The following is a 24,893-nucleotide window of genomic DNA, read 5'->3' on the forward strand; positions in this document are numbered from 1 at the left end:
GAGTCCGGCGAAGAAATATCCACAGCGACACTTTGAAGATATTTTCCAATAAAACTGGAGTGTAGAAATAAAGGCGTAGAGATCCACTGAAGAGTAAATTGAGCAGACAGAATCCTCCTGACAAAGAGTCGTGAGACTCCGTAAGGCTTTGCTGGGCAAATCGTCTATGGCGCGACATTCAAACCAATGGGGCGAAATTCTTACATCCCACGCCGCCTCTGTCCACCCGGCAGTACACGAGTGGGTAGAGCAGAGTTCGTCGGTCGGCAGGTACCGCGCGCGTGGTGGGGTAAAGCGTGAGTACTCCAACCTATTCCAAGACGTCTCTTCAGTGCGGAAGAGTAGACCAAATATCCTCGAGGTATCCCTCCAGTGGAGGCCCCTTTGACCAGCAGTGGCATGAGCGAACTATTGCAGGGCTGCGTCTTTACCTCATCGCTGCTCTTGCTTGCCTCTCTATTTCAACGTTTAATTGAATCCATCCCACGGTTATTTTATTCTTTTCGGAAACCCACGCCACGCGCCATTTATTTTTTTACCCATATTTACCCAGAGCGTAACCTTTGGGACTTCTTCGTAACAATAACGAAAATTGTCGTTAGTTGTTATGGCGACTACGACGTGTCGCGAACAACATACGCAGCCACGTGTTCGTGCGTGGTGTTACCGTCACCTTGTGTGAATGTTCACTTATCCGGCCCCTTCCCGTATCCGCCTTCGCGCTCATCAGGCGGACGGCAAACTGGGATGTTCGTGGTCAGCGCCGCACGTTGCTCCACATTAATTTCTGTGGCTGCAAAGACGTCCTCCACAGCTTGGCAGATCATCGAGCCCTGCCCCCTGGCGTCATTACGACGCGGGATCAGAGAGTCCCTTTCGCTCAGGGTCACCACAAGTTACCTCACGGTAATCGTTGCTGCGATGCAAACGCAGCCAGGCGCTTGGGCGCCCGGAGGGTGCAGTGGGGCCAATTGCCAAGGGTCTCACAAAAACAAAAACAGAGGGCCCCACGCAACGGGTCTATTTTGTTGTTGTTGTCGCCAACGAATAAGGAGGCCCGGCGTGGAATTCTGCCCGTGGCCTCCAGAAACCTCTCGGCGGCCCTGGCCACACGACGGAAGAATTCAAAATAGACAAAGCGGAGACACAGCGTCTCGCTCACGTCTCCGTTCCTCCAGACAACACAACACGTCGGCCGCGCAGCCTTCTGGGAGTCGCGGACTTTGATGAGCATGGGTTCAAGACGGTCAAACGCTGGGCCGGTTCCGGCACGCAGCGTCTCATCAGCAGAGAGTCGTCAGGCTTGCTTGAATCAGTGCCGACGAACTGCCGATCCTACATGCAAGGACCCTCTCCTTACACTACGGCGGTCCCAGTTTGACTCCTAAAAGAAGAAATCAGGTCGAGCTGTGTGTGTGGAAATCGCCCCAGATGCGTCGTGGCAGCTTGAGCCGGGCACCCACCACGTTTACGTAAGGAGCCCACTTTTCAGAACACGCGGCTCGCGTCACCCGCGCCGCCAGCGCCGCCAGCAGCGCCACCGCGGTCACGAGAGACTTCAATTATTCCGCGAGGAGCATTCACTTGTTGTCCCTTCCCCTGCACCTCCAATTGGCATGGTTGGATACGTACGGCGCGAAAGATGTTCAACATACGCACATACAAGCACTCAAATCCTCCGCACTGCTGCGGGCGACCGGCAGCACAAAGCCACGTCCGATAATCTTCGTAACCAATCGTGTTTCACGAAAAATGAAGGTCAGAGGCCGGCCAACTATACTTCACCCCAAAAATATCTTTCGGCAGTTTAAGTAAAAAAAATTGACGTCGGTGGTCGCCAGGCCAGCCAACACGTTACCACGTGTTAATGAAAACAATTAAAATGGTGTTATTTTCCTCACCTAGGAGGTAGAGATTATTACATGTTGTGCACCAGATGGCTTCATGCAGGATTTAAATATATAAAAAATATATAATATATAAATATTTTAAAATATATTTTTATATATAAATATATATTTATATCTAAATATATAAAGATAATACGTATATACATATTCAGGTTTGCTATGGGCGGGGGTGGGAGTTATCGCCAGTTGGAAGCTTTAATCTTTATCATTGTTTCTCAACTGTTTAACATTGAAGGAAAAACGTCGACAGTGCCCTGAATGTACACGATGTACTGGTGCAGCCCTTTATAAATCCCTCACTCCTGTGAGGGCCTGCCTACACCGTGCGGGTCGTGGGGGATATTTATCCAAACTTCACCACGCTCGTCAGTGCGGGTTGGTGAAGGCTGGGAGCGTAGAAGTACAGCACAGCATTGTCCTCAACCACGCCCACTATGTAGCCCCTGCAGCCTATAACACCTGCTGCGCGTGATGGTTATCCTTCCGAACACTGTCCAGGGGCTCAGCCCTGCTTAGGTTCAGCGATCTGAAGAGATGGGGAGCGTTCCGAGCGATTTGGTTACATGCCCGTATACACCAAACTCTTACCAAATAGCGTGTAAACATACATGTATGATATGGTTATTTACCCTGGCTTTGCAGGGTAAATAACCCATTGTATAATCGTCACATCCACCCGACACGAGCCCCACACGCCACCATCACCTCTATCCACGACTACCTGCAGGAGTTAATTTCTCACTGAATATGTCCCGGTTCTCTGGCAGATTGGAGGAGAGTGGCACGGAGCCCAGCAGCCGTATCCACCTTGAGCGGTATTCTGGACGCGGTGCGCCGGGTGCCGAAGTACGTCTCTGACTTGGGCAGACCCGGCTGAAGCAAATCCCTGACCACCTCCAAATAACCACCACCCCCTCTCGCCAGGGGGACCGTCGCGTGGAGAGAGCTACGTGCGGTGGCACGGGACCGTGGCGTGCGGAGGACATATTGGGTTGCCCGGCGTGTCAGTTGCAGGGGGCAGGCAAACGAGACCACTCACCATCACCTCCACTCACCATCACCTCCACTCACCACCGTCATGTCATTCAATTAGACGCCGCGGTGCAAACATGTTAACTACCTCGCCTGGTACGCGGGAGGCCATGGGTTCGATCCCAGCCCTGACGTCTGCTGCTGTATATTTGGAGTTTGCGTGTCTCTCTCTCCTCATGGTCACGTGGACTCTTCTCCGGGTCCTTTGGTTTTTATTCCTCCACATTTAGAATCGACACGCATTTAGCGGATCTGGTTGCTATAAATTTCCACGTGATAAGCCACTTCGCTGAGCTGTTATTTCCGATAGCCAGGTCGCTGCTGAAAAATATCAACATAGCCCGGTGGACCTTACCTGATAAAATAAAAAATGCTAGCTTCAGTTTTAAAACCTCCACTTACCAGCATCACTAGAACCATCACCACCTCCAGCCACCACCTTCACTCAGTTGCAAAACCAGACTAACACCTCCACCAGTCATCCCCTCCCCCTCAACACTTTCTTACACCCTTCTCCACTCACTCTACAACGCAACCCTAACCCACGACCATCTCCGTTCACCAAACCTCCATCACCTCCCTCCCTCCCACTCACCAACCTCCTATTACTGCTACTTCCCCTTAAAACAGAAACTCCACTCACCAAAAGCTAGAACCATCAACAGCTACAGTGAGGGAAAAAAAGTATTTGATCCCCTGCTGATTTTGTACGTTTGCCCACTGACAAAGAAATGATCAGTCTATAATTTTAATGGTAGGTTTATTTTAACAGTGAGCGACAGAATAACAACATCAAAATCCAGAAAATCGCACGTCAAAAATGTTATAAATTGATTTGCATTTGAATTGGAGAAATAAATATTTGACCCCTCTGCAAAACATGACTTAGTACTTGGTGGCAAAACCCTTGTTGGCAATCACAGAGGTCAGACGTTTCTTGTAGTTGGCCACCAGGTTTGCACACATCTCAGGAGGGATTTTGTCCCACTCCTCTTTGCAGATCTTCTCCAAATCATTAGGGTTTCGAGGCTGACGTTTGGCAACTCGAACTTTCAGCTCCCTCCACAGATTTTCTATGGGATTAAGGTCTGGAGACTGGCTAGGCTACTCCAGGACCTTCATGTGCTTCTTCTTGAGCCACTCCTTCGTTGCCTTAGCCGTGTGTTTTGGGTCATTGTCATGCTGGAATACCCATCCACGACCCATTTTCAATGCCCTGGCTGAGGGAAGGAGGTTCTCACCCAAGATTTAACGGTACATGGCCCCGTCCATTGTCCCTTTGATGCGGTGAAGTTGTCCTGTCCCCTTAGCAGAAAAACACCCCCAAAGCATAATGTTTCCACCTCCATGTTTGACGGTGGGGATGGTGTTCTTGGGGTCATAGGCAGCATTCCTCCTCCTCCAAACACGGCGAGTTGAGTTGATGCCAAAGAGCTCCATTTTGGTCTCATCTGACCACAACACTTTCACCCAGTTGTCCTCTGAATTATTCAGATGTTCATTGGCAAACTTCAGACGGGCATGTATATGTGCTTTCTTGAGCAGGGGGACCTTGCGGGCGCTGCAGGATTTCAGTTCTTCACGGCGTAGTGTGTTACCAATTGTTTTCTTGATGACTATGGTCCCAGCTGCCTTGAGATCATTGACAAGATCCTCCCGTGTAGTTCTGGGCTGATTCCTCACCGTTCTCATGATCATTGCAACTCCACGAGGTGAGATCTTGCATGGAGCCCCAGGTCGAGGGAGATTGACAGTTCTTTTGTGTTTCTTCCATTTGCGAATAATCGCACCAACTGTTGTCACCTTCTCACCAAGCTGCTTGGCAATGGTCTTGTAGCCCATTCGAGCCTTGTGTAGGTCTACAAATCTTGTCCCTGACATCCTTGGAGAGCTCTTTGGTCTTGGCCATGGTGGAGCGTTGGGAATCTGATTGATTGCTTCTGTGGACAGGTGTCTTTTATACAGGTAACAAGCTGAGATTAGGAGCACTCCCTTTAAGAGTGTGTTCCTAATCTCAGCTCGTTACCTGTATAAAAGACACCTGGGTGCCAGAAATCTGTTTGATTGAGAGGGGGTCAAATACTTGTTTCCCTCATTAAAATGCAAATCAATTTATAACATTTTTGACATGCGTTTTTCTGGATTTTTGTGTTGTTATTCTGTCTCTCACTGTTCAAATAAACCTACCATTAAAATTATAGACTGATAATTTCTTTGTCAGTGGGCAAACGTACAAAATCAGCAGGGGATCAAATGCTTTTTTCCCTCACTGTACCTTCACTCACCACCTTCACTCACCACCACCTCCTCCGCTCACCCCCCCCCCCCATCATCATCAGCCATGATCAGTCAACGCTCCCTACCACTCTACCCCACTTCTACTCATGCACCACTACATCCGCTCACCACCACCCCCAATCACCACAGCCACTTATCACCACCAAAATCTCCACTCACCACAACCACTCCTCACCATCTCCACCTCTACTCACCACAACAACTTCTCACCACCACCACCTCCACTCACCACAACAACTTCTCACCACCACCACCTCCACTCACCACAACCACTCCTCACCACCACCACCTACACTCACCACAACCACTCCTCACCACCACCATCTCCACTCACCACAACAACTTCTCACCACCACTCACCACAACCACCTCTCACCACCACCACCTCCACTCACCACAACAACTTCTCACCACCACTCACCACAACCACCTCTCACCACCACCACCTCCACTCACCACAACCACTTCTCACCACCACTCACCACAACCACTCCTCACCACCACCACCTACAGTCACCACAACCACTCCTCACCACCACCATCTCCACTCACCACAACAACTTCTCACCACCACTCACCACAACCACCTCTCACCACCACCACCTCCACTCACCACAACAACTTCTCACCACCACTCACCACAACCACCTCTCACCACCACCACCTCCACTCACCACAACCACTTCTCACCACCACTCACCACAACCACTCCTCACCACCACCACCTACACTCACCACAACCACTCCTCACCACCACCATCTCCACTCACCACAACAACTTCTCACCACCACTCACCACAACCACCTCTCACCACCACCACCTCCACTCACCACAACAACTTCTCACCACCACTCACCACAACCACCTCTCACCACCACCACCTCCACTCACCACAACCACTTCTCACCACCACTCACCACAACCACCTCTCACCACCACCACCACCACCACTCACCACAACCACTTCTCACCACCACCTCCACTCACCACAACAACTTCTCACCACCACCACCACTCACCACAACTTCTCACCACCACTCACCACAACCACTTCTCACCACCACCTCCACTCACCACAACAACTTCTCACCACCACTCACCACAACCACCTCTCACCACCGCCTTCTCCACTCACCTCCTCTTCCACGCGCCATCACCTCGTCGAACCTCCTCGTCGTCCCCCGATTCCCAGTCAGGCACGAGCTGCAGCACAAGCACACGACGCATCACCATCCAGCAGTGGAAAAACCAGCAGCACCAGCAGCAGATTCAACAGTAGCACCAATACCACAAGCACACGACGCATCACCATCCAGCAGTGGAAAAACCAGCAGCAGCAGCATCAACAGTGGCACCAACACCAACAGCCGCCGTTCGCCACGAAGTGACGGCGACGTCACCACGGCGCCTGTGCCAGGCTAGGTGCACTTTGAGGCCACGTGAAATGTCGAAGGCAGGAGGTCACGGAACAGACCCAGCAGGTGCCATGGGTCGGCTGACTGAGATGACCGGTAGATGGACACCAGCTGTACCCTACTGTGCCAGGCTAGGTGCAGGAGGTCTCGGGGCAGACCCAGCAGGTGCCATGGGTCGGCTGACTGAGATGACCGACAGATGAACACCAGCTGTACCTCCCTAGTGTGCCAGGCTAGGTGCAGGTCTCGGGACAGACCCAGCAGGTGCCATGGGTCGGCCGACTGAGATGACCGGTAGATGCACCACCAGCTGTACCCCCTACTGTGACAACTTGCTGTATTTTATCCGCCCAGCGGTCCGCTCGTTGTTGTGAGCGTCGCTTCTCTCTCTGCCCTCCGTGGTTGCTGAAGGGCGACTGCCTCCAACTGCCCAGCAGCAGCAACAGCAGCGTCCTTCACGAGCCTCCTCCATCGAGGCACCACCACCACCAACACCACCACCACCACCAAGAACAGTTGCACCACCAGCAGCAGCTATACCACCACCACCAAGCACCACCAATAGCACCACCAAATACAAAGATCCCCCGTGTAGCCTTAACAGACTGTAGAGGCAAGTGCTGTTAGCAAGTAGCACCTATGAAGACCGGTACGGCACACGAGGGGGTGGGTGGCCAGCACCACGCCCGGCCGCCTTTGTCTCCCTAGTGGCGATGTTTACACACCGCACCAGGTACTCATTTGAGGCTGAGTCGACCTAGGGGACGCCCAGGACCGGTTCTGATAATCGTCACCAGCGTTGGTCGTGAGCGGGATTCGAACTGGGGTCGCCGGGTTCGTAGCGCAGCGCTAACCGCTGCACCACCGCTCCGCCCCTACCACCACGAGCAGTAGCAGCAGCACCACCACCACCACCAACAATCACAGCAGCGGCACGACCACCACCATCAGCACCGGGCAGCCCCACCGCGCCAGCACAGACAGACCTCTCTCAACGCGGCTCCTCCATTTCGTCCGCTGCGCAGATCCCGCCCGGCGGAGGCGGTGGCGTCCTCCGGGGACTCTTCGCGCGCCACCACTCAGCGGGCAGCGGGGGACGCGGCGGCGGCGGCGGCTCCAATGTAGCCCCCCTCCTGCTGCTGCTCCTCCTGCTGCTCCTCCTCCTGCTGCTGCTCCTGCTGCTGCTCCTCCTCCTGCTGCTGCTGCTCCTCCTCCTGCTGCTGCTGCTCCTGCTGAGTGCACGCCGGAGGCGAGGCGGGGGCTGTGATCCCGCGCCGTCGTCACGGCGATGAAAGCGGGCGAGTTTCCACGAGGGTAGAACACGCGGCGCCCCCTGCTGCTGGGATTGGCGATGTGTGGCCGCCGAGGGAGCGGTGGCGCAGTGGTTAGCTCAGACGGTTCAGTCCGCTGGGCCAGTGGCAGGTTTTGGGGTCTGCTCCTTCCGATCCTCTCCGATGTTGAGCCTTGTTCAAGCCAAGTGGCATTTTTATTCTACGTTTGCGAATGATGGCAGCAACGTGTCCCGGTATGATGGTGAATCCTTATCTGTTATTTTTTTAGGTTATTTTTCAAACTTGATCTGAGGTTCGAGAGAAGGACAACAAACTAAATGTAACAAGCAATGCCTTTTTGATCTAGATTAAAAAGCGCACAGCTCCAGTGCTCTCCTGATATCGGAAGCAAGAGCGTTCCAGACGGCCGCTGAAGCGCATCTGAAAGCGCCGCGCGACGCGGTGACCGGCGCCTTTGGCTCGATGGCTCGCAGCCAAAAACGTGATGCTTGTTGAAGCTCCTAACCTCTAAACTATCCGGCGGCCACCTCAACCACGCCACGCTCTGAGTTATAGGCGAATACACACAGAACAAACAGCATGGAGACCGGTTGGGTGTATAATGAAGTATTCAACACCCTGCGTTGAACACTCGCACAGAGGGGCGCACGCTATAAACCGTTCGTGAACGTGTTGTGACATTTTGATGGGTCAGAGTGATTAACCCGGTGTGCTACGAGCACTCACGACGGTCCTGAAGCAATAGGAGCACACGGCAATTTAACATCCCACGGACGAAGGTCTAAGACGGCGCGAGACCCGTTGAGTGCCGCAGCTGACGGGAGCGCCACCCACTAGGGAGCTGCATTCATTGTTGTAAACCAGAGCCCAAAACTGGCACCTCGGCCAGTTGTCTAGCTTCGCGTGGGGCAGGCAAGGGTGCCTTGCCCCCCACTCCACGCCTGGTGGCCAAGCCTACGAGTTCTCCACCCCCCCCACCCCGCCCATGACAAACACCATGAGATTTGTTTGCAACAAGTGTCAAAGAACAACTAAAGTTATTGAAATCGCGGTTTAAATGTGCTTTATGAAAATGCTTTCCTTTACGTTCCACGTTTTATTTAAATGACATTATGAGAGTTAACGTTTGGAGACCGTGCGAGACGAATGAAATATTAGGGCCCCACCTGGCCGATTGCCACACCCACTGAGCTGATGAAGTAGCGACTACACCACTGATAATGTAGTCACAACACCACTGATAATGTAGTTACTACACCACTGATAATGTAGTGACTACACCACTGATAATGTAGTCACTAAACCACTGATAATGTAGTCACTACACCACTGATAATGTAGTTACTACTCACTGATAACGTAGTCACTACACCACTGATAATGTAGTCACTACACCACTTATAATGTAGTTACTACACCACTGATAATGTAGTTACTACAACACTGATAATGTAGCCACTACACCACTGATAATGTAGTCACTACACCACTGATAATGTCGTTACTACACCACTGATAATGTAGTCACTACACCACTGATAATGTAGTCACAACACCACTGATAATGTAGTTACTACACCACTGATAATGTAGTCACTACACCAGTGATAATGTAGTGACTACACCACTGATAATGTAGTCACTACACCACTGATATAGTCACTACACCACTGATAATGTAGTCACTACACCACTGATAATGTTGTCACTACACCACTGATAATGAAGTCACTACACCACTGATAATGTAGTTACTACGTCACTGATAATGTCCTTACTACGCCACTGATAATGTAGTCACTACGCCACTGATGATGTAGTCACTACACCACTGATAATGTAGTCACTACACCACTGATAATGTAGTCACTAGACCACTGATAATGCAGTCACTACACCACTGATAATGTAGTCACTACACCACTGATAATGTAGTTACTACACCACTGATAATGTAGTCACAACACCACTGATAATGTAGTTACTACACCACTGATAATGTAGTTACTACACCACTGATAACGTAGTCACTACACCACTGATAATGTAGTCACAACACCACTGATAATGTAGTTACTATGTGACTGATAATGTAGTCACTACACCATTGATAATGTAGTCACTACACCACTGATAATGTAGTCACAACACCACTGATAATGTAGTTACTACACCACTGATAATGTAGTCACTACACCACTGATAATGTAGTCACTACACCACTGATAATGTAGTCACTACACCACTGACAATGTAGTTACTACGTCACTGATAATGTCCTTACTACGCCACTGATAATGTAGTCACTACACTACTGATAATGTAGTTACTACACCACTGATAATGTAGTTACTACACCACTGATAATGTAGTCACTACACCACTGATAATGTAGTTACTACACCACTGATAATGTAGTCACTACACCACTGATAATGTAGTCACTACACCACTAACAATGTAGTTACTACAACACTGATAATGTAGTCACTACACCACTGATAATGTAGTCACTACACCACTGATAATGTAGTCACTACACCACTGATAATGTAGTTACTACACCACTGATAATGCAGTTACTACACCACTGATAATGTAGTCACTAAACCACTGATAATGTAGTCACTACACCACTGATAATGTAGTTACTACACCACTGATAATGTAGTCACTACACCGCTGATAATGTAGTGACTACACCACTGATAATGTAGTTACTACACCACTGATAATGTAGTTACAACACTCACTGATAATGTAGTCACTACACCACTGATAATGTAGTTTACTACACCACTGATAATGTAGTCACTACACCACTGATAATGTAGTCACTATGCCACTGATAATGTAGTTACTACGCCACTGATAATGTAGTTACTGCACCACTGATAATGTAGTCACTACACCACTGATGATGTAGTTACTACGCCACTGATAATGTAGTGACTACGCCACTGATAATGTAGTCACTACACCACTAATGATGTAGTTACTACGCCACTGATAATGTAGTTACTACACCACTGATAATGTAGTTACTACACCACTGATAATGTATATTCTTAGCTCTTTAGGTAAAGTCAACGTGACTTTACCGAAAGAGCTAAGAATATGAATTACTGCAGTCACGAAAGCTTTAAATCACTGATAATGTAGTTACTACACCACTGATAATATAGTCACTACACCACTGATAATGTAGTGACTACGCCACTGATAATGTAGTCACTACCCCACTGATAATATAGTCACTACACCACTGATAATGTAGTCACTGCACCACTGATAATGTAGTTACTACGCCACTGATAATGTAGTCACTACGCCACTGATAATGTAGTCACTACACCACTGATAATGTAGTTACTACACCACTGATAATGTAGTCACTACACCACTGATAATGTAGTTTACTACACCACTGATAATGTAGTTACTATGCCACTGATAATGTAGTCACTACACCACTGATTATGTAGTTACTACGCCACTGATAATGTAGTCACTACACCACTGATAATGTAGTTTACCACGCCACTGATAATGTAGTTACTACGCCACTGATAATGTAGTTACTACACCACTGATAATGTAGTTACTACACCACTGATAATGTATATTCTTAGCTCTTTAGGTAAAGTCAACGTGACTTTACCGAAAGAGCTAAGAATATGAATTACTGCAGTCACGAAAGCTTTAAATCACTGATAATGTAGTCACTACCCACTGATAATATAGTCACTACACCACTGATAATGTAGTCACTGCACCACTGATAATGTAGTTACTACGCCACTGATAATGTAGTCACTACGCCACTGATAATGTAGTCACTACACCACTGATAATGTAGTTACTACACCACTGATAATGTAGTCACTACACCACTGATAATGTAGTTTACTACACCACTGATAATGTAGTTACTATGCCACTGATAATGTAGTCACTACACCACTGATTATGTAGTTACTACGCCACTGATAATGTAGTCACTACACCACTGATAATGTAGTTTACCACGCCACTGATAATGTAGTTACTACGCCACTGATAATGTAGTCACTACACCACTGATAATGTAGTTACTACAACACTAATAATATAGGCACTACACAACTGATAATGTAGTTACGACACCATTGATAATGTAGTCACTACGCCACTGATAATGTAGTTACTACACCACTGATAATGTTGTTACTACACCACTGATAATGTAGTTACTACGTCACTGAAAATGTAGTTACTACACCACTGATAATGTAGTTACTACACCACTGATAATGTAGTCACTACACCACTGATAATGTAGTTACTACGCCACTGATAATGTAGTCACTACACCACTGATAATGTAGTTACTACGCCACTGATAATGTAGTTACTACGCCACTGATAATGTAGTTACTACACCACTGATAATTTAGTTTCTACGCAACTGATAATATAGTTACTACACCACTGATAATGCAGTTACTACACCACTGATAATGTAGTCACTACACCACTGATAATGTAGTCACTACACCACTGATAATGTAGTCACTACACCACTGATAATGTAGTTACTACACCACTGATAATGTAGTCACTACACCACTGATAATGTAGTGACTACACCACTGATAATGTAGTTACTACACCACTGATAATGTAGTTACAACACTCACTGATAATGTAGTCACTACACCTCTGATAATGTAGTTTACTACACCACTGATAATGTAGTCACTACACCACTGATAATGTAGTCACTACACCACTGATGATGTAGTTACTACGCCACTGATAATGTAGTGACTACGCCACTGATAATGTAGTCACTACACCACTGATGATGTAGTTACTACGCCACTGATAATGTAGTTACTACACCACTGATAATGTAGTTACTACACCACTGATAATGTATATACTTAGCTCTTTCGGTAAAGTCAACGTGACTTTACCGAAAGAGCTAAGAATATGAATTACTGCAGTCACGAAAGCTTTAAATCACTGATAATGTAGTTACTACACCACTGATAATATAGTCACTACACTACTGATAATGTAGTAACTACGCCACTGATAATGTAGTCACTACCGCACTGATAATATAGTCACTACACCACTGATAATGTAGTCACTGCACCACTGATAATGTAGTTACTACGCCACTGATAATGTAGTCACTACGCCACTGATAATGTAGTCACTACACCACTGATAATGTAGTTACTACACCACTGATAATGTAGTTACTACGTCACTGATAATGTAGTTACTACACCACTGATAATGTAGTTACTACGTCACTGATAATGTAGTTACTACGCCACTGATAATGTAGTCACTACACTACTGATAATGTAGTCACTTCGCCCACTATACCTCGTTCCAGGCACCGAGATATTCCACCACTGATCTGTTTGTTCGCCAGGTGGTGCTGGCAGGGGGTGTGTATGTGTGTGGTAGATTAGGAGCTCTGGGTAGTGCTGGCAATGGACGATGTTGTCGGGCACCTGGTGGCGTTGCATGGTCACGTCATGAGAAGCCATGGTGAATGTTGCTTTCCATGCGGCACAACGAGATGGCGCCACACGGCGTAGGGCCTCTTGGCTACGTACGGTGCGAAAGAAGTTCACCACACGTACTCCACATACAACACAGTGGCTGGGAAGGCGAACGCTTTTATCGCCGGTTTTATGGTTAGCAGTTTGTGAGAGCAACTCTTTGATCAGATCAATGTGGCCGGTTTTTTTCTCTCGGACAAATCGACTGACGGCAAGGGGACTTTGCACTAAAAAAAATGGTATCCCTATTGGATGAACTTTACGCACGGCAGAAGGAGAGGCGGACAGCTCTGAAGAACTTGAACATAAATTTAAAAGCATCCCCCCCCCCCCCGCCGTGATAAGCGTCTGTGGTGTTCACTGGTGAAGTGGCTGTACGTGGCACGAGACATAAGACACAGAGACGGTTGAGCCGAGAAGAGACGTCGAAGTTTATAAGCCATCGGGCACACACGTGCCACGTTTTAGAAATCCTCAAAAAGGCACTTGAGTCAATGACAAGTGTCGACAGCGGGAGTTACAATGCTGAACATTGGGTTTAAAGTTTTCTCTAAAAATGTTTTTTTTCTAACTCATTTCCGATACAATATATCAAACTTGGTTGTTAAACTTTGCGTCGAACGCTAACTTAATGCGATAAACTGATTGCCTTTTATTCTGAATGCTACTCCTACCGACGATTGTAATCACAATGTAGTAAATTGCAGTTATACACCGTGATACAAAACAATCCTCTACTACTCAGGACAACCTTGGATCACGTGATGCACAGCATCGCTCTTGTCCGTAAGATGTGAATACGAATCCAGTAGTCAGCTGTTTTCAAAATCACGGTCTCGGTACAAAAGCTAGCGGCGGACAGACATGGACATCAGAGAGAGCGCCTCATTAAATACGTCGTCATCATCATAGCACCGCGATGCGTCTCTGTGTGCTGCTAGGCACGGTGTCCGACGTTTCGCTGCACGTGCTGGGAGCTTCTTCAGGGACTGAATAGCAGCTCCCAGCACGTTTTGCTCCGCGTGGTGCGAAACGTTGGACAGCGTGCCAAGCAGCAGGCGGTAGAACCCGACAACGCATCGGATAGGCGTACAACACGACCGATAAAACCTACGCATTTAGTAAAAGCAGCACCGTCGTAATAATAATTATAATTATGATCTGCTCAGGACTCATAAAAATAAACATCCATTATTATAACTTTACAAAGTCAGTCGTAAGAAAACACGCGCGCACACGCGGATCTATTTAAAACATTGAATTGCTGAAAGACGACGACAACAAAAAGCAACGCGTGAAACTGCGGTTACTCATTCATTTGGCATCTTCACCTCGAGTAGAAAGGCAATAAACAGTCGACGCGCCGAGCCAAAGGTGCTGCGGGTCGGCACGGCGCCCTCACGGGGAAACCCGGCGAGCTGTACTGCGGAAATTCTGAATACTCCCCTTGTGCTCCGTTTGGCATTTTAACCGAATACAAAACACACACACACACAACTTTGCTCCAATTTTGGTCTCTGATCAGCCTCCTACGACAATCACGCAATGAAATTACAACACAAACCACCCGACATTAACTAAAGGACCCGCAGAGCTTCCCTCTCCTCCTCTGCCCGTGACCGCCTCTCGTCACGCAGCCGTCTTCAGCCTCGTCCGTCTACCGCCGACACTAAACGCGTCGCCATGGCCAAAGGCGTTGGTGACACCCAGAGCCACCCCGAGGGCTACGGCGAATCGCGGCGACCGTCCCGGGCCCCGCGCTTTTGGGGAGTTCCGCACTTCGTCATCACGCCGTCGGATGGTTATACTCCCGGTTTAGTTTGAAGGCGTGGAGGGAGGGGAGGTACATGCGAGGTGAATTGCCCTGGGCCCCGTACCCCACTCCCCCATCTATAGACGAACCCGATGTCACCACACCTCTTCCACCCTCTGCCAGATTCTCGCAGCTGCTGCGCGGGAGACACGCAGCGCAGCGACCTCCAAGACCTGCCCTGGCCGTCTCCCACCATCTACGCCGAGGTCTTCTCTCCTCCCCATGGTCGCCAGACTCGTGGAGACCGCTCCAATGCCGGGTTTCGGTAACCGGCCCTCAACCCCAAATTTTCACCCACGTGTTTCACTGCACCGTCGTCTCAGTACCCACTCCACCCCTCATTTCCTCCCATCCAAAATAACAAAAGAATCGCTTTTCAAACGATCCCGATGCTTCCATTCCCCCATTTGTATGGCCTCATTCATACGTTATGTAAACCCACATTGCAGAGTCTCTCAATTGGCAATAACGTGCCGTTCGCCGAGTGAGCCCAGATCTGTTCTGCTCACCAAAGTGGCGTAGCTATCGAGTGCACGAGCAGTGCAGCTACTTGCACCGGGGCCTACGTGCCACGGAGGGGCCCAGGCCACTGATCCACCAGCTACTGCCACGTTCCCAATGACCATTCAGATCATTCTCAGAATCGCGGGGCTCGCATGTTAAGAGCCATTTACAACGGGCGGCCTTCGAGTCAAAGATGCTGGTGGCTATCGGTTAGTGCCAGAATAAAGGGGCCACTGTAAAGTCATCAGCGTGCCAAAGCGTCTCCTTATAAACCTCACAGTAGCCTCGAAATCCCAGCATGCATCACTCTGCCGCAGAGTGCACCGCGCTTGGGCAGACGCCAGATCCTCCGACACTTGAGTGGCAAGGCACCGATTCGACGCCTGTCCTCCGGTCGACCGGCTCTCCTTAGTTGCTGGGTCTCGGTTGAAACCCCGTCGTGCCGTCGTCATCCTCACCGGATCGTCACGACACCCGAAGTCACCAAACGTCACTTGGGGGCGAGTGCCAGCTACAGCCGGTGGAACCTGCAACGCACGGAAGGAAGGGGACGCACGTGAGCGAAGAAGAGGCGGCGTGCTTTACATCTGTACGTGCGAAGCCACTTCCGGTGAGGTCCCGTCGCTTTTCTTCCAACTCTCGCTCAGCGGCCCAGTGGCTCCGCCGTGCCAAGGAGCCGACCCGAGGGCTCCAACCGCGGCGCTTTCCCTCCCGGCGGCGCTCTGCCGCCGATCCGGAAAACATTAGCCAGTGTTGCTCACCTGGTGAGGTGGCGGCTGTGGTGGTGAACTTCCATTTCGCAGCTCTTGTAGGTGTTGAGCTCTCGACGGATGGCAGCCTGCACGCGCATCGACGCGAGCACAAGCAATGAGCGGCGGTGATGGTGGTGGTGGCAGTTTTTGGTGACAGTGATGGCGACAGTTTCGGTGGTGGCGGTGACGGTGGCGGTGTTGTTGGCAGTGGTAGCGGCTCCTGTGGAGTTGGTGGCAGTTTCTGTGGTGGTGGTGGTGGTGGTGGCGATTGATTGTGACGATGATGTGGGCGGTGTTGGTCGTGGCGGTATCTGCGGTGGCGAGTATTGGCGGTGGCGGTTCGCACCTTGTCGGATGCCGTGAGCCGCGTCCAGGGCTTGTCGGAGCGTCGGTCGTAGTCCTGCACCTCGGTGACCTGCACGGCCTCGCTGAAGCGCAGCGTCCTCTCCCCGTGCAGCGAGCGCTCCGTGGCCTGCGGGGGGACACGCGCCGCGTCAGGCCCTGCCGCTGCAGGCCCACTTGTGGGCTGGAAGCATGAATTATTTTACATGAATCGTAATTTAATCGCATGAAAAAAAAATCATAAACACATGTTTTACTGATCGTAAGCGTGCTGTGGCCGAAAAAGTTCCAGGGATTCGAATCCACATCGTTTGCTCGTGAAACTAAGCTTCCCCGTGTCCCCTCGGCTACAGCTCCTCCATACAGTCGACCCCCCCCCGCCCATCCAACACTCTGTTAGGTGGGGGTCGTTGAGAATCTGCGTGGTTGAGGATGGGTGCTCTCCACTCACCTTTTTTGTTGCTGGCCACGCCATCTCGGGCTTCGTCTCAACTTCACATTTCTCGATCGTCTCTGGAACAGAAGACGACCGGGCCCTCGTCGTTACCACCCCGCGGGTTTCACAGCGACACTGAAACATTTGCCACGGGTTATTTACTGGACGTCTGTGCCAAAGAGCTTCGTAGCTCATCGGATTCCTCCAGTATAAATACATATTCTGATTTTGATAAATGAAATCTACACAGAGCCTGATTTGAGTCCGCTTTGTCTAGTTCAACGACCCGGGAAATATATCCGCACCCGGCACACCACATCCAGTATATACCTCGCTGTGGCTGTGGCTATTAGTCGCACGCCGGCTCTGCCAGCGACACAGTAATTTCTCAGTAAATAAGACCCAGTATAAGGGATGTTTTAGCTTAAAGTTGTGATGCCGCTCAGGAATTTCCCCTCTAGGAACCCAGTCAAATTCATCAGAGGGTTGCCCAAAACTCGCGATGATGCAATTTAAATGTTCATGACGACTTCCCGTCGGCCTCCATACCGCCAATAAACATTTCCGAGGGAAAAAAAACGCGTGTGGTAAAAGCGTTCCAAGAATCCATGCGGAAGCATGGTTTTTCTTCCTGGTTTAAAATCCAATTCGCCGCTGTTGTTGTTAATGATGATCGGTGTGTGCTCCTGTGAGGTCGCGAGCTATACTCGGTGTTTTGATATTGGAACTTTTATAGTATTGGAAACCATGCCAACATTCAGATAGCGTTCGTATTCAGTAAACGTTATTCAAATAGTTACTTTAGGCTAACAGAATGCAGTAAATACTCTGACAAGAATATAGCCAGACAGCCATACATAAAAAGAGCTCAACAGCAAAATAATTATAAATTCAGGCTGACAACCAAACAGTTAGACAGACAGACAGAGAGACAAAGCAACGAGACTCCCAAACCAAACATCGAGCTAACCACCCGGAGAGATAGGCAAGCAGGCAAACAGTCACTCAGCCAGACAGAAAGTGCGACAGCCAGCCAGACAGAGAACCAGTGAGACGGAGGGACAACCAGCCAGGCGGACAGAAATCCAGACTGGCCGCAAGTGAGAAGGAGAGACTCACGGGCGAGTGAGGCATTGCTGATCTCGGGGTGAACAGGGCTCGATCCGCGGCGACGTCCAAACAACACGAGGAAACGCGGCTGCACCATGGCTGGGAGTCGAGCCCCTTTGACGTGAAGGCAGCGAGGAACCCGGCACGGCAGGGACTCCAGTCGCCAGGTGAAGCAGCCGCATCCGACGCCCTAACGCGCAGTTCCCTCCACGCCACGCGCAGGTGCAGCAGGGAGCTGCGCTGTTGCCGCTGCTACTGCTGCAGTAATGCAGAGGCAAGCGCTCCGTGTTTACTGTGGCCGCTTGGAGTCGTGACTGCCGCTCCGCTCCATGATGTTCTAAAATTGCCTTGCGATGTTGACACAAATAAAAACAAATATTGCGGGGGAGGGGGGGGGTAAACACAAAAATTGTTCTAGCGGTAGCAATTGATGCGTGGAGGAGTCGGGTTCTCCAATGTCAATAAAACCTCGCGTTTCGTTGCGTGTTGGGAAAACTGCTGCCAATCAACGGCACCAAAATTATAATAATCCGAGCACTTGCTGCAGATGTTTCAGATGATGATGTTGTTGTTTTTTCTCCCACAGTCCACGCCGTCGGCTCAGTTTTCCGACTCATCTGGCGCCCAGATGAGATTCCCCCGCAGCCTCGAGTCTGGCACGCAGATTATACCGCCCCCTGCTTAAACGCACATATTTTCGAACCGCAAACAATGAAATCAAACAATTCGGGAATTCCACCGAAGCCTTGGATGTGTTTTTCTCTCTCTCTCTCCCTCTTAAAGATGCGCAAATTAGCGAGTGGCAGGTCGTGATCTGCAAGTGGTGCACGAGGAGATCGTCTCCCGTTACAGCCGTGACGTCTTCAACAGTCGTAGCAGGCTACTTTGCAGCAGGAGTGCACTTGGACAAGGCACTGCGGTCGAAAATCCCACGCTTTCGGCTGAATAAAAATAAATGCATACGAGCGTAGGACAACAACAACAGCTGCAGCAAACAACAACAACAACGATGATAACAACCGCCGGCGGGCTCGGATCGCGGCGCTAATGAACGCGCGCACGGCAATTAAGAGAGGAGTAGATGTTGTCACGAGTCTGCGAGCCACGACTGGGCAGTCAGAGCCGTAATGGAGGAAGGGTTGTATGGAGAGAGGCGGTGGGAGGTGGGGGGGGGGTATTATATATTTACTCGTGTTAACACCTTCCCGGCGCTGCTGGGCTGGTGACCCGAACGCTATCGCTGTGGGTCACCGACCCAGTGGCGTTAACAAGGAGGCAGAGGGCGCAGCACCCGCGATTTCTCGCCCGCGCCGCTGCTGGCGGAAGGCCCCTCCACTAGAGGGCGCTCGAGACAGCCCCTCGAGCGGGGGGTTCTTTTGGCCTGCGCCTCCACGCTGGCCAGGTGCCTCGGAAGAAGTGACAGTCACCCACGCTTCATCTCACCGCACGCGACCTGCCCCACACAGACTGGCGTACTGTGGCGAACCCATTTACACTGCTCAGTGGACAGAGGCGGTGGTGGTGGGGGTGGTGGGGGTGGAGGGGTTAGGGGGGTTTAAGAAAATCCCACTGGTGTTTAACTGCCAAGCCGGGAGATACAATTGACATGGCAGCATCCCCCCAGGCGAGTAATAATGCCATTTGTTTACCTGTCCATGGAAAGCCTCATTGAGTCGCAAGACTCTGTTTTCAGGAGTGCCCTGCATTGGGATGCTGGGCGCGCCAATTCTATGAATTATGGCGTTGCACGTGGGAGGACATTTGGAGTGCGTGGAAAAGGACCCACGGCCTGTACGAGCAGGACAACACTGAAAGTCTGCACAGGTGAGCTCACAAACCCACTTGCTGTACTGCCCATCTTTTAGCCACCTTGCAGCCCAGTGAGTTTGGGAGATCCACAAAGCTGTGTGGTCTGTACCAACCGATGGGTTCGATGTGATGGCGTACAAGGCTTGCAACAAGACAAGGACATGTACACGTGTGCACATATTTTGACTTAAACTTTCGTGACTGCAGGAATTCATATTCTTTGGTTCTTTCGGTAAAGTCACGTAGATAGAAAAATAGTAATAATACAGTGAATACAAATAAAATGATCAAATTAAAATAAAAACCACGACGTTTCGATCGCAACACAAGCGGTCGTCACTTTATTATTATTTTTCTATTTACGTGACTTTACCGAAAGAACCAAAGAATACGTGTGAACATATCATACAGCAGCCATGCTTTCCCAGGTACGTGTACAGCTCTCTGTCAATCCACAGCTGGATGAGGCCCCCCCACACCGTGTCAATCGTGGGAGTTATTTGACCATACTTCACCACGCTGGTCAGTGCAGGTTAGGTTGGTGAAGGAAGGTGAACAGGTTAGGGGTGACTCATACATACTTTTTCCCACTGATGTTAGCCATAGCCAGGAATCTACCTCAGGTAACAGCGTCCCAACGCTCTCCGCCTTCGAGTTAAATAATCACGATTAGCCAGGATCAATCCACTGCTGGATTAAAACTAATCAAAGATTACTCCATCCATCACAGTCCCCGCGATTCACGAGTCTGCAAATTGTAACCTGTGACGCGGAATATGAGGACCGTTTAAAAATGACCTTTGTAGGCAATGCCCCATTATCAATTACAAAAAAGAGCTCATGCCATTTACAGCCGTACGTTATTATGCAGTGTCAACGATTCCCAGTGGCATTTGCACGCACGAGGTTACACACCAGGCATGGTTTCAATATTGAATCTCAGCACGATGTGGTCCCTTAACCCACTGTCAATTGAGGTCCGGCGATGTTGGGGCAGCTAAAGATGCCCCATGATGAATGGGTCCACAGCCAAACATCCCGAGAGAGAGGGGCGCTCCTGAACGAGAGTCTTGAGACTCGGTCAGGAAAAATGACATCGCTCCACCAGGCACACGTAATGTGCTGCAGGGTTCAGCACATTGCATAGAGATGCATTTGTGCTATCTTAGTTATTTACATTAAACACTTCATAATACACATTATTATCTCATTCTGAATAAAGTCAATAACAGCGGTGGTCCAGACGCGCTCTCCACAGCCTGGAACTCCACTCCCCCAGCATCCCGTGCTGTCGACTCCGTGTGACTGTTCGAGTCCAGACTCAAGACCGTTCCACTTCTCCCCTGCCCATGGCTGGCTGCCTCTCTCGCTCTCTCTCTCTGTGAAATCCTGTTGCTCAGTTTCCGTGCCTCGTCTTGAGATGCGGCCGCTATGCCACTCCACAGTTTGTTGTTGCACTACAAGCCGCGCTTCAATCACATTCGACACCCAGTCCAAACGCTGTTAAGCCTTCAACATCAGCTGAAATTATAATTTGACCTTTTTGTGCGTTGAGTACAGTAAATGCAGGGTTCATAATTTGCATTGTAAGTTTAAAAAAAAGTTACGCACTCGAATGACGGTAATAATAACTTATTTACTCAGGAAAACTGATGTTCCGCTTCGGGCGGGTTCTGTATTGAAACGTTTGGCCAGCACCAGTTACATTGTGTATGTGTTGAGGGTTCTGTATTGAAACGTTTGGCCACCACCAGTTACATTGTGTATGTGTTTAGGGTTCTGTATTGAAACGTTTGGCCACCACCAACACATACACACATTGTGTATGTGTTTAGCTATGAGAGGAAACTGGAGACGCCGGAGGAAAGCCACGCAAAACAGGAGAAGAAGACACAACCTCCACTTAGAAAGGCGCCCGGTTTGGGAATGTAACCCGGGTGTTGCTTGCTATGAGGAATGAGTGTCACCACGACGCAACCCTGGAGAAGGAAAAAAAAGATGCTGGTGATGGAGGTGAACACCCGAAGGAGCTAGGAGAAGAGGAAGACAAAAATCTACCCGGACATCAAACACTGGACGGAATGGAAGACGTCTCAGCTGAGAAACGGAGCGACGGACAGAGCAGAGGAGAGGCGCTGCAAAAAAGGCCGGCCGCAAGGATGAATAAACATTCAGTTTCATTTATTTCAGTTTCATTAATTTGGTATAGCCCTGTGAGCCATTCGGCTCTTGCATCGAGTGCAACCGCAACAAACCAAAAACATGAGCAAGAAAACATCTTAAAGTGACTATGCGCAAACAGAAAAATCCAGGAAAAAAACAGCAAAATCTTCCAGAAAAAGCACCGTACACCAACGCTGTGTGCAAACAATCCCAGTGGGATGCAAGTCAAACAACATCGGCGAAGGGACGAGAAGGCCAGAGGAGGATCGCGGCAAACGCCTCTCCGCTTGACTGGCCAGCGAATGTCCATCGCTGGAGGCGGGCGTCCGGGAAGGGGTTAAGCGGTTCGGGATCTCGAGCGGCGGCAGCGCGCGGCACGACTCAAGGGACCGCGGGGAGGGGCAGCGCAGCGGTGGGAGCGCCGCTGATGGCATCGCTGACAGCAGCATACTGATAGCGGCAGACATCAGCATACTGATAGCGGCAGACATCAGCATACTGATATCGGCAGACATCAGCATACTGATAGCGGCAGACATCAGCATACTGATAGCGGCAGACATCAGCATACTGATAGCGGCAGACATCAGCATACTGATAGTGACATCAGCATACTGATAGTGACAGACAGCAGCATACTGATAGTGACATCAGCATACTGATAGTGACAGAAGCATACTGATAGTGACATCAGCATACTGATAGTGACAGACAGCAGCATACTGATAGCGGCAGACATCAACATACTGATAGCGGCAGACATCAGCATACTGATAGTGACATCAGCATACTGATAGTGACATCAGCATACTGATAGTGGAAATCAGCATACTGATAGTGACAGCAGCATACTGATAGTGACATCAGCATACTGATAGCGACATCAGCATATTGATAATGACATCAGCATACTGATAGCGACATCAGCATACTGATAGTGATATCAGCATACTGATAATGACATCAGCATACTGATAGTGACAGCAACATACTGATAGTGACATCAGCATACTGATAGTGGTAGGAAGCAGCATACTGATACTGACATCAGCATACTGATAGTGACATCAGCATACTGATAGTGACAGACATCAGCATACTGATAGTGGTAGACATCAGCATACTGATAGCGGTAGACAGCATACTGATAGCATGTGCACTGATGATAGCTGAGCATTGACCACAAAGAAACACGGGGATAGAACTGGTAGCACCACACCCATTGCAATTATTATGAGCCTATTGATCGCAACGATAGGAGCATGCTGATCTCGATGCTTAACTCAGAGCACATTGAGTGAAAATTACAGATTGAAGCGAGAGAATGTTTATGCAAACGCCATGATGACATTGATTAAAGCACAAGGATTGCAATAATATCTGCGCATTCGCACCAACATCTATCATTGTCAGACTGCCAGCCGCACGCCGATTGCATTGTGAGAAGGCCATTGCTAACAGCACACTGATGTTAATGCTAAAACACATTGATGTCATCATAGCGGCACATTCACTGCAGAGATAGGACCGCATTGACAGGATCACACGGATTGCAGTGATACACACACACACGCACACTTATTGCAGATTATAACAGCACGTTGGTTGCGATGCTATGATCATGCTGATCGCACTCATTGTGATAAGCAGGAGCTCATTGATTGCAGTGATAGTATCGCACTGATTGCAACGCCATAGGAACACGCCGATTGTACTGACAGAATGCATGCAGCCCACTGACCCAGCGTGCCCTGATCGAGAAATAGCAAGCAGTGAACCTCGGAATATGTTAACGGAGATGTGCGATAACAACATTTGCATGAGCACATGGTGTACACAAAGACAAAGACCCTCCGTATAGCCTCTAACAGACTGTTGGGGCAAGTGCTGTTAGCGAGCACCTACGAAGCCCGGCACGGCACACGAGGGGGTCGGTGGCCAACGCCACGCCCGGCCGCCTTTGTCTCCCCAGTGGTGATGTTTACAGACCACGTCCGGTACTCGTTTGAGGCGGAGTCGACCTAGGGGAGGCCCATGACCGGTTCAGATAACCGTCACGCTACACGCGTGCACACGCACATGCATGCACGCACGAACACGCACGCACACGTGCACCTACGCTCACAGCTACCCGTACATGCAAACCCCTTTAATTACTGGCCACGGACGCACGGGCAGAATAACAATTTGAATGCAACAGCGGCTGTGCAGGGTGCTGGTCTGCGCTCACAATAGGCGATCGCAGACTGCGGCACGCAGGCGGGCAGGGCTGGGTGCGCGCGCGCGCTGCACTGCACTGCGATGCTGCTGCTGCTGCATTGCAACACTTGCGAGAGGAGGGGGGAGAACGCCAATGCTCGGGATTTCCCCGCTCTAAATATAAATCAATAATGAAGCCAACGAGGAACCGGGAGAGCCATATTCATCGCGGTGACAGCCTGCAAATCCCCCT

General features: G+C 49.7%; 1 protein-coding gene and 1 long non-coding RNA gene across 3 annotated transcripts in view; one reads left to right on the forward strand and one right to left on the reverse strand.

The window, feature by feature from the left end:
• The window catches only part of LOC116945148 (uncharacterized), an 82,599-nt gene extending 74,614 nt beyond the window's left edge, over positions 1–7,985 (reverse strand). Inside the window, exons 1-2 of one of the 2 annotated variants that reach the window (XM_032959322.2) lie at positions 7,643–7,985; positions 6,377–6,444 (exon numbers count right to left, since the gene is read on the reverse strand). In XM_032959322.2, coding sequence (XP_032815213.2) covers positions 6,377–6,395 — 19 coding nt within the window. In that variant the 5' untranslated portion in view covers positions 6,396–6,444; positions 7,643–7,985. The remainder of the gene's footprint in view (positions 1–6,376; positions 6,445–7,642) is intronic. The other variant, XM_076068914.1, reaches the window with a different exon arrangement.
• Positions 7,986–18,546: 10,561 nt separating this feature from the next.
• On the forward strand, positions 18,547–23,941 carry LOC116945151 (uncharacterized). The gene is made up of 3 exons (XR_004403203.2): positions 18,547–18,636; positions 20,163–20,293; positions 22,114–23,941. It is a non-coding gene; the product is annotated as an uncharacterized LOC116945151 (long non-coding RNA).
• Positions 23,942–24,893: the final 952 nt, after the last annotated feature.

Source organism: Petromyzon marinus, chromosome 23, assembly GCF_048934315.1.
Source record: "Petromyzon marinus isolate PM22_M1 ecotype Great Lakes invasive population chromosome 23, UKy_Petmar_22M1.pri1.0, whole genome shotgun sequence".
Classification (NCBI taxonomy): Eukaryota; Metazoa; Chordata; class Hyperoartia; order Petromyzontiformes; family Petromyzontidae; genus Petromyzon; species Petromyzon marinus.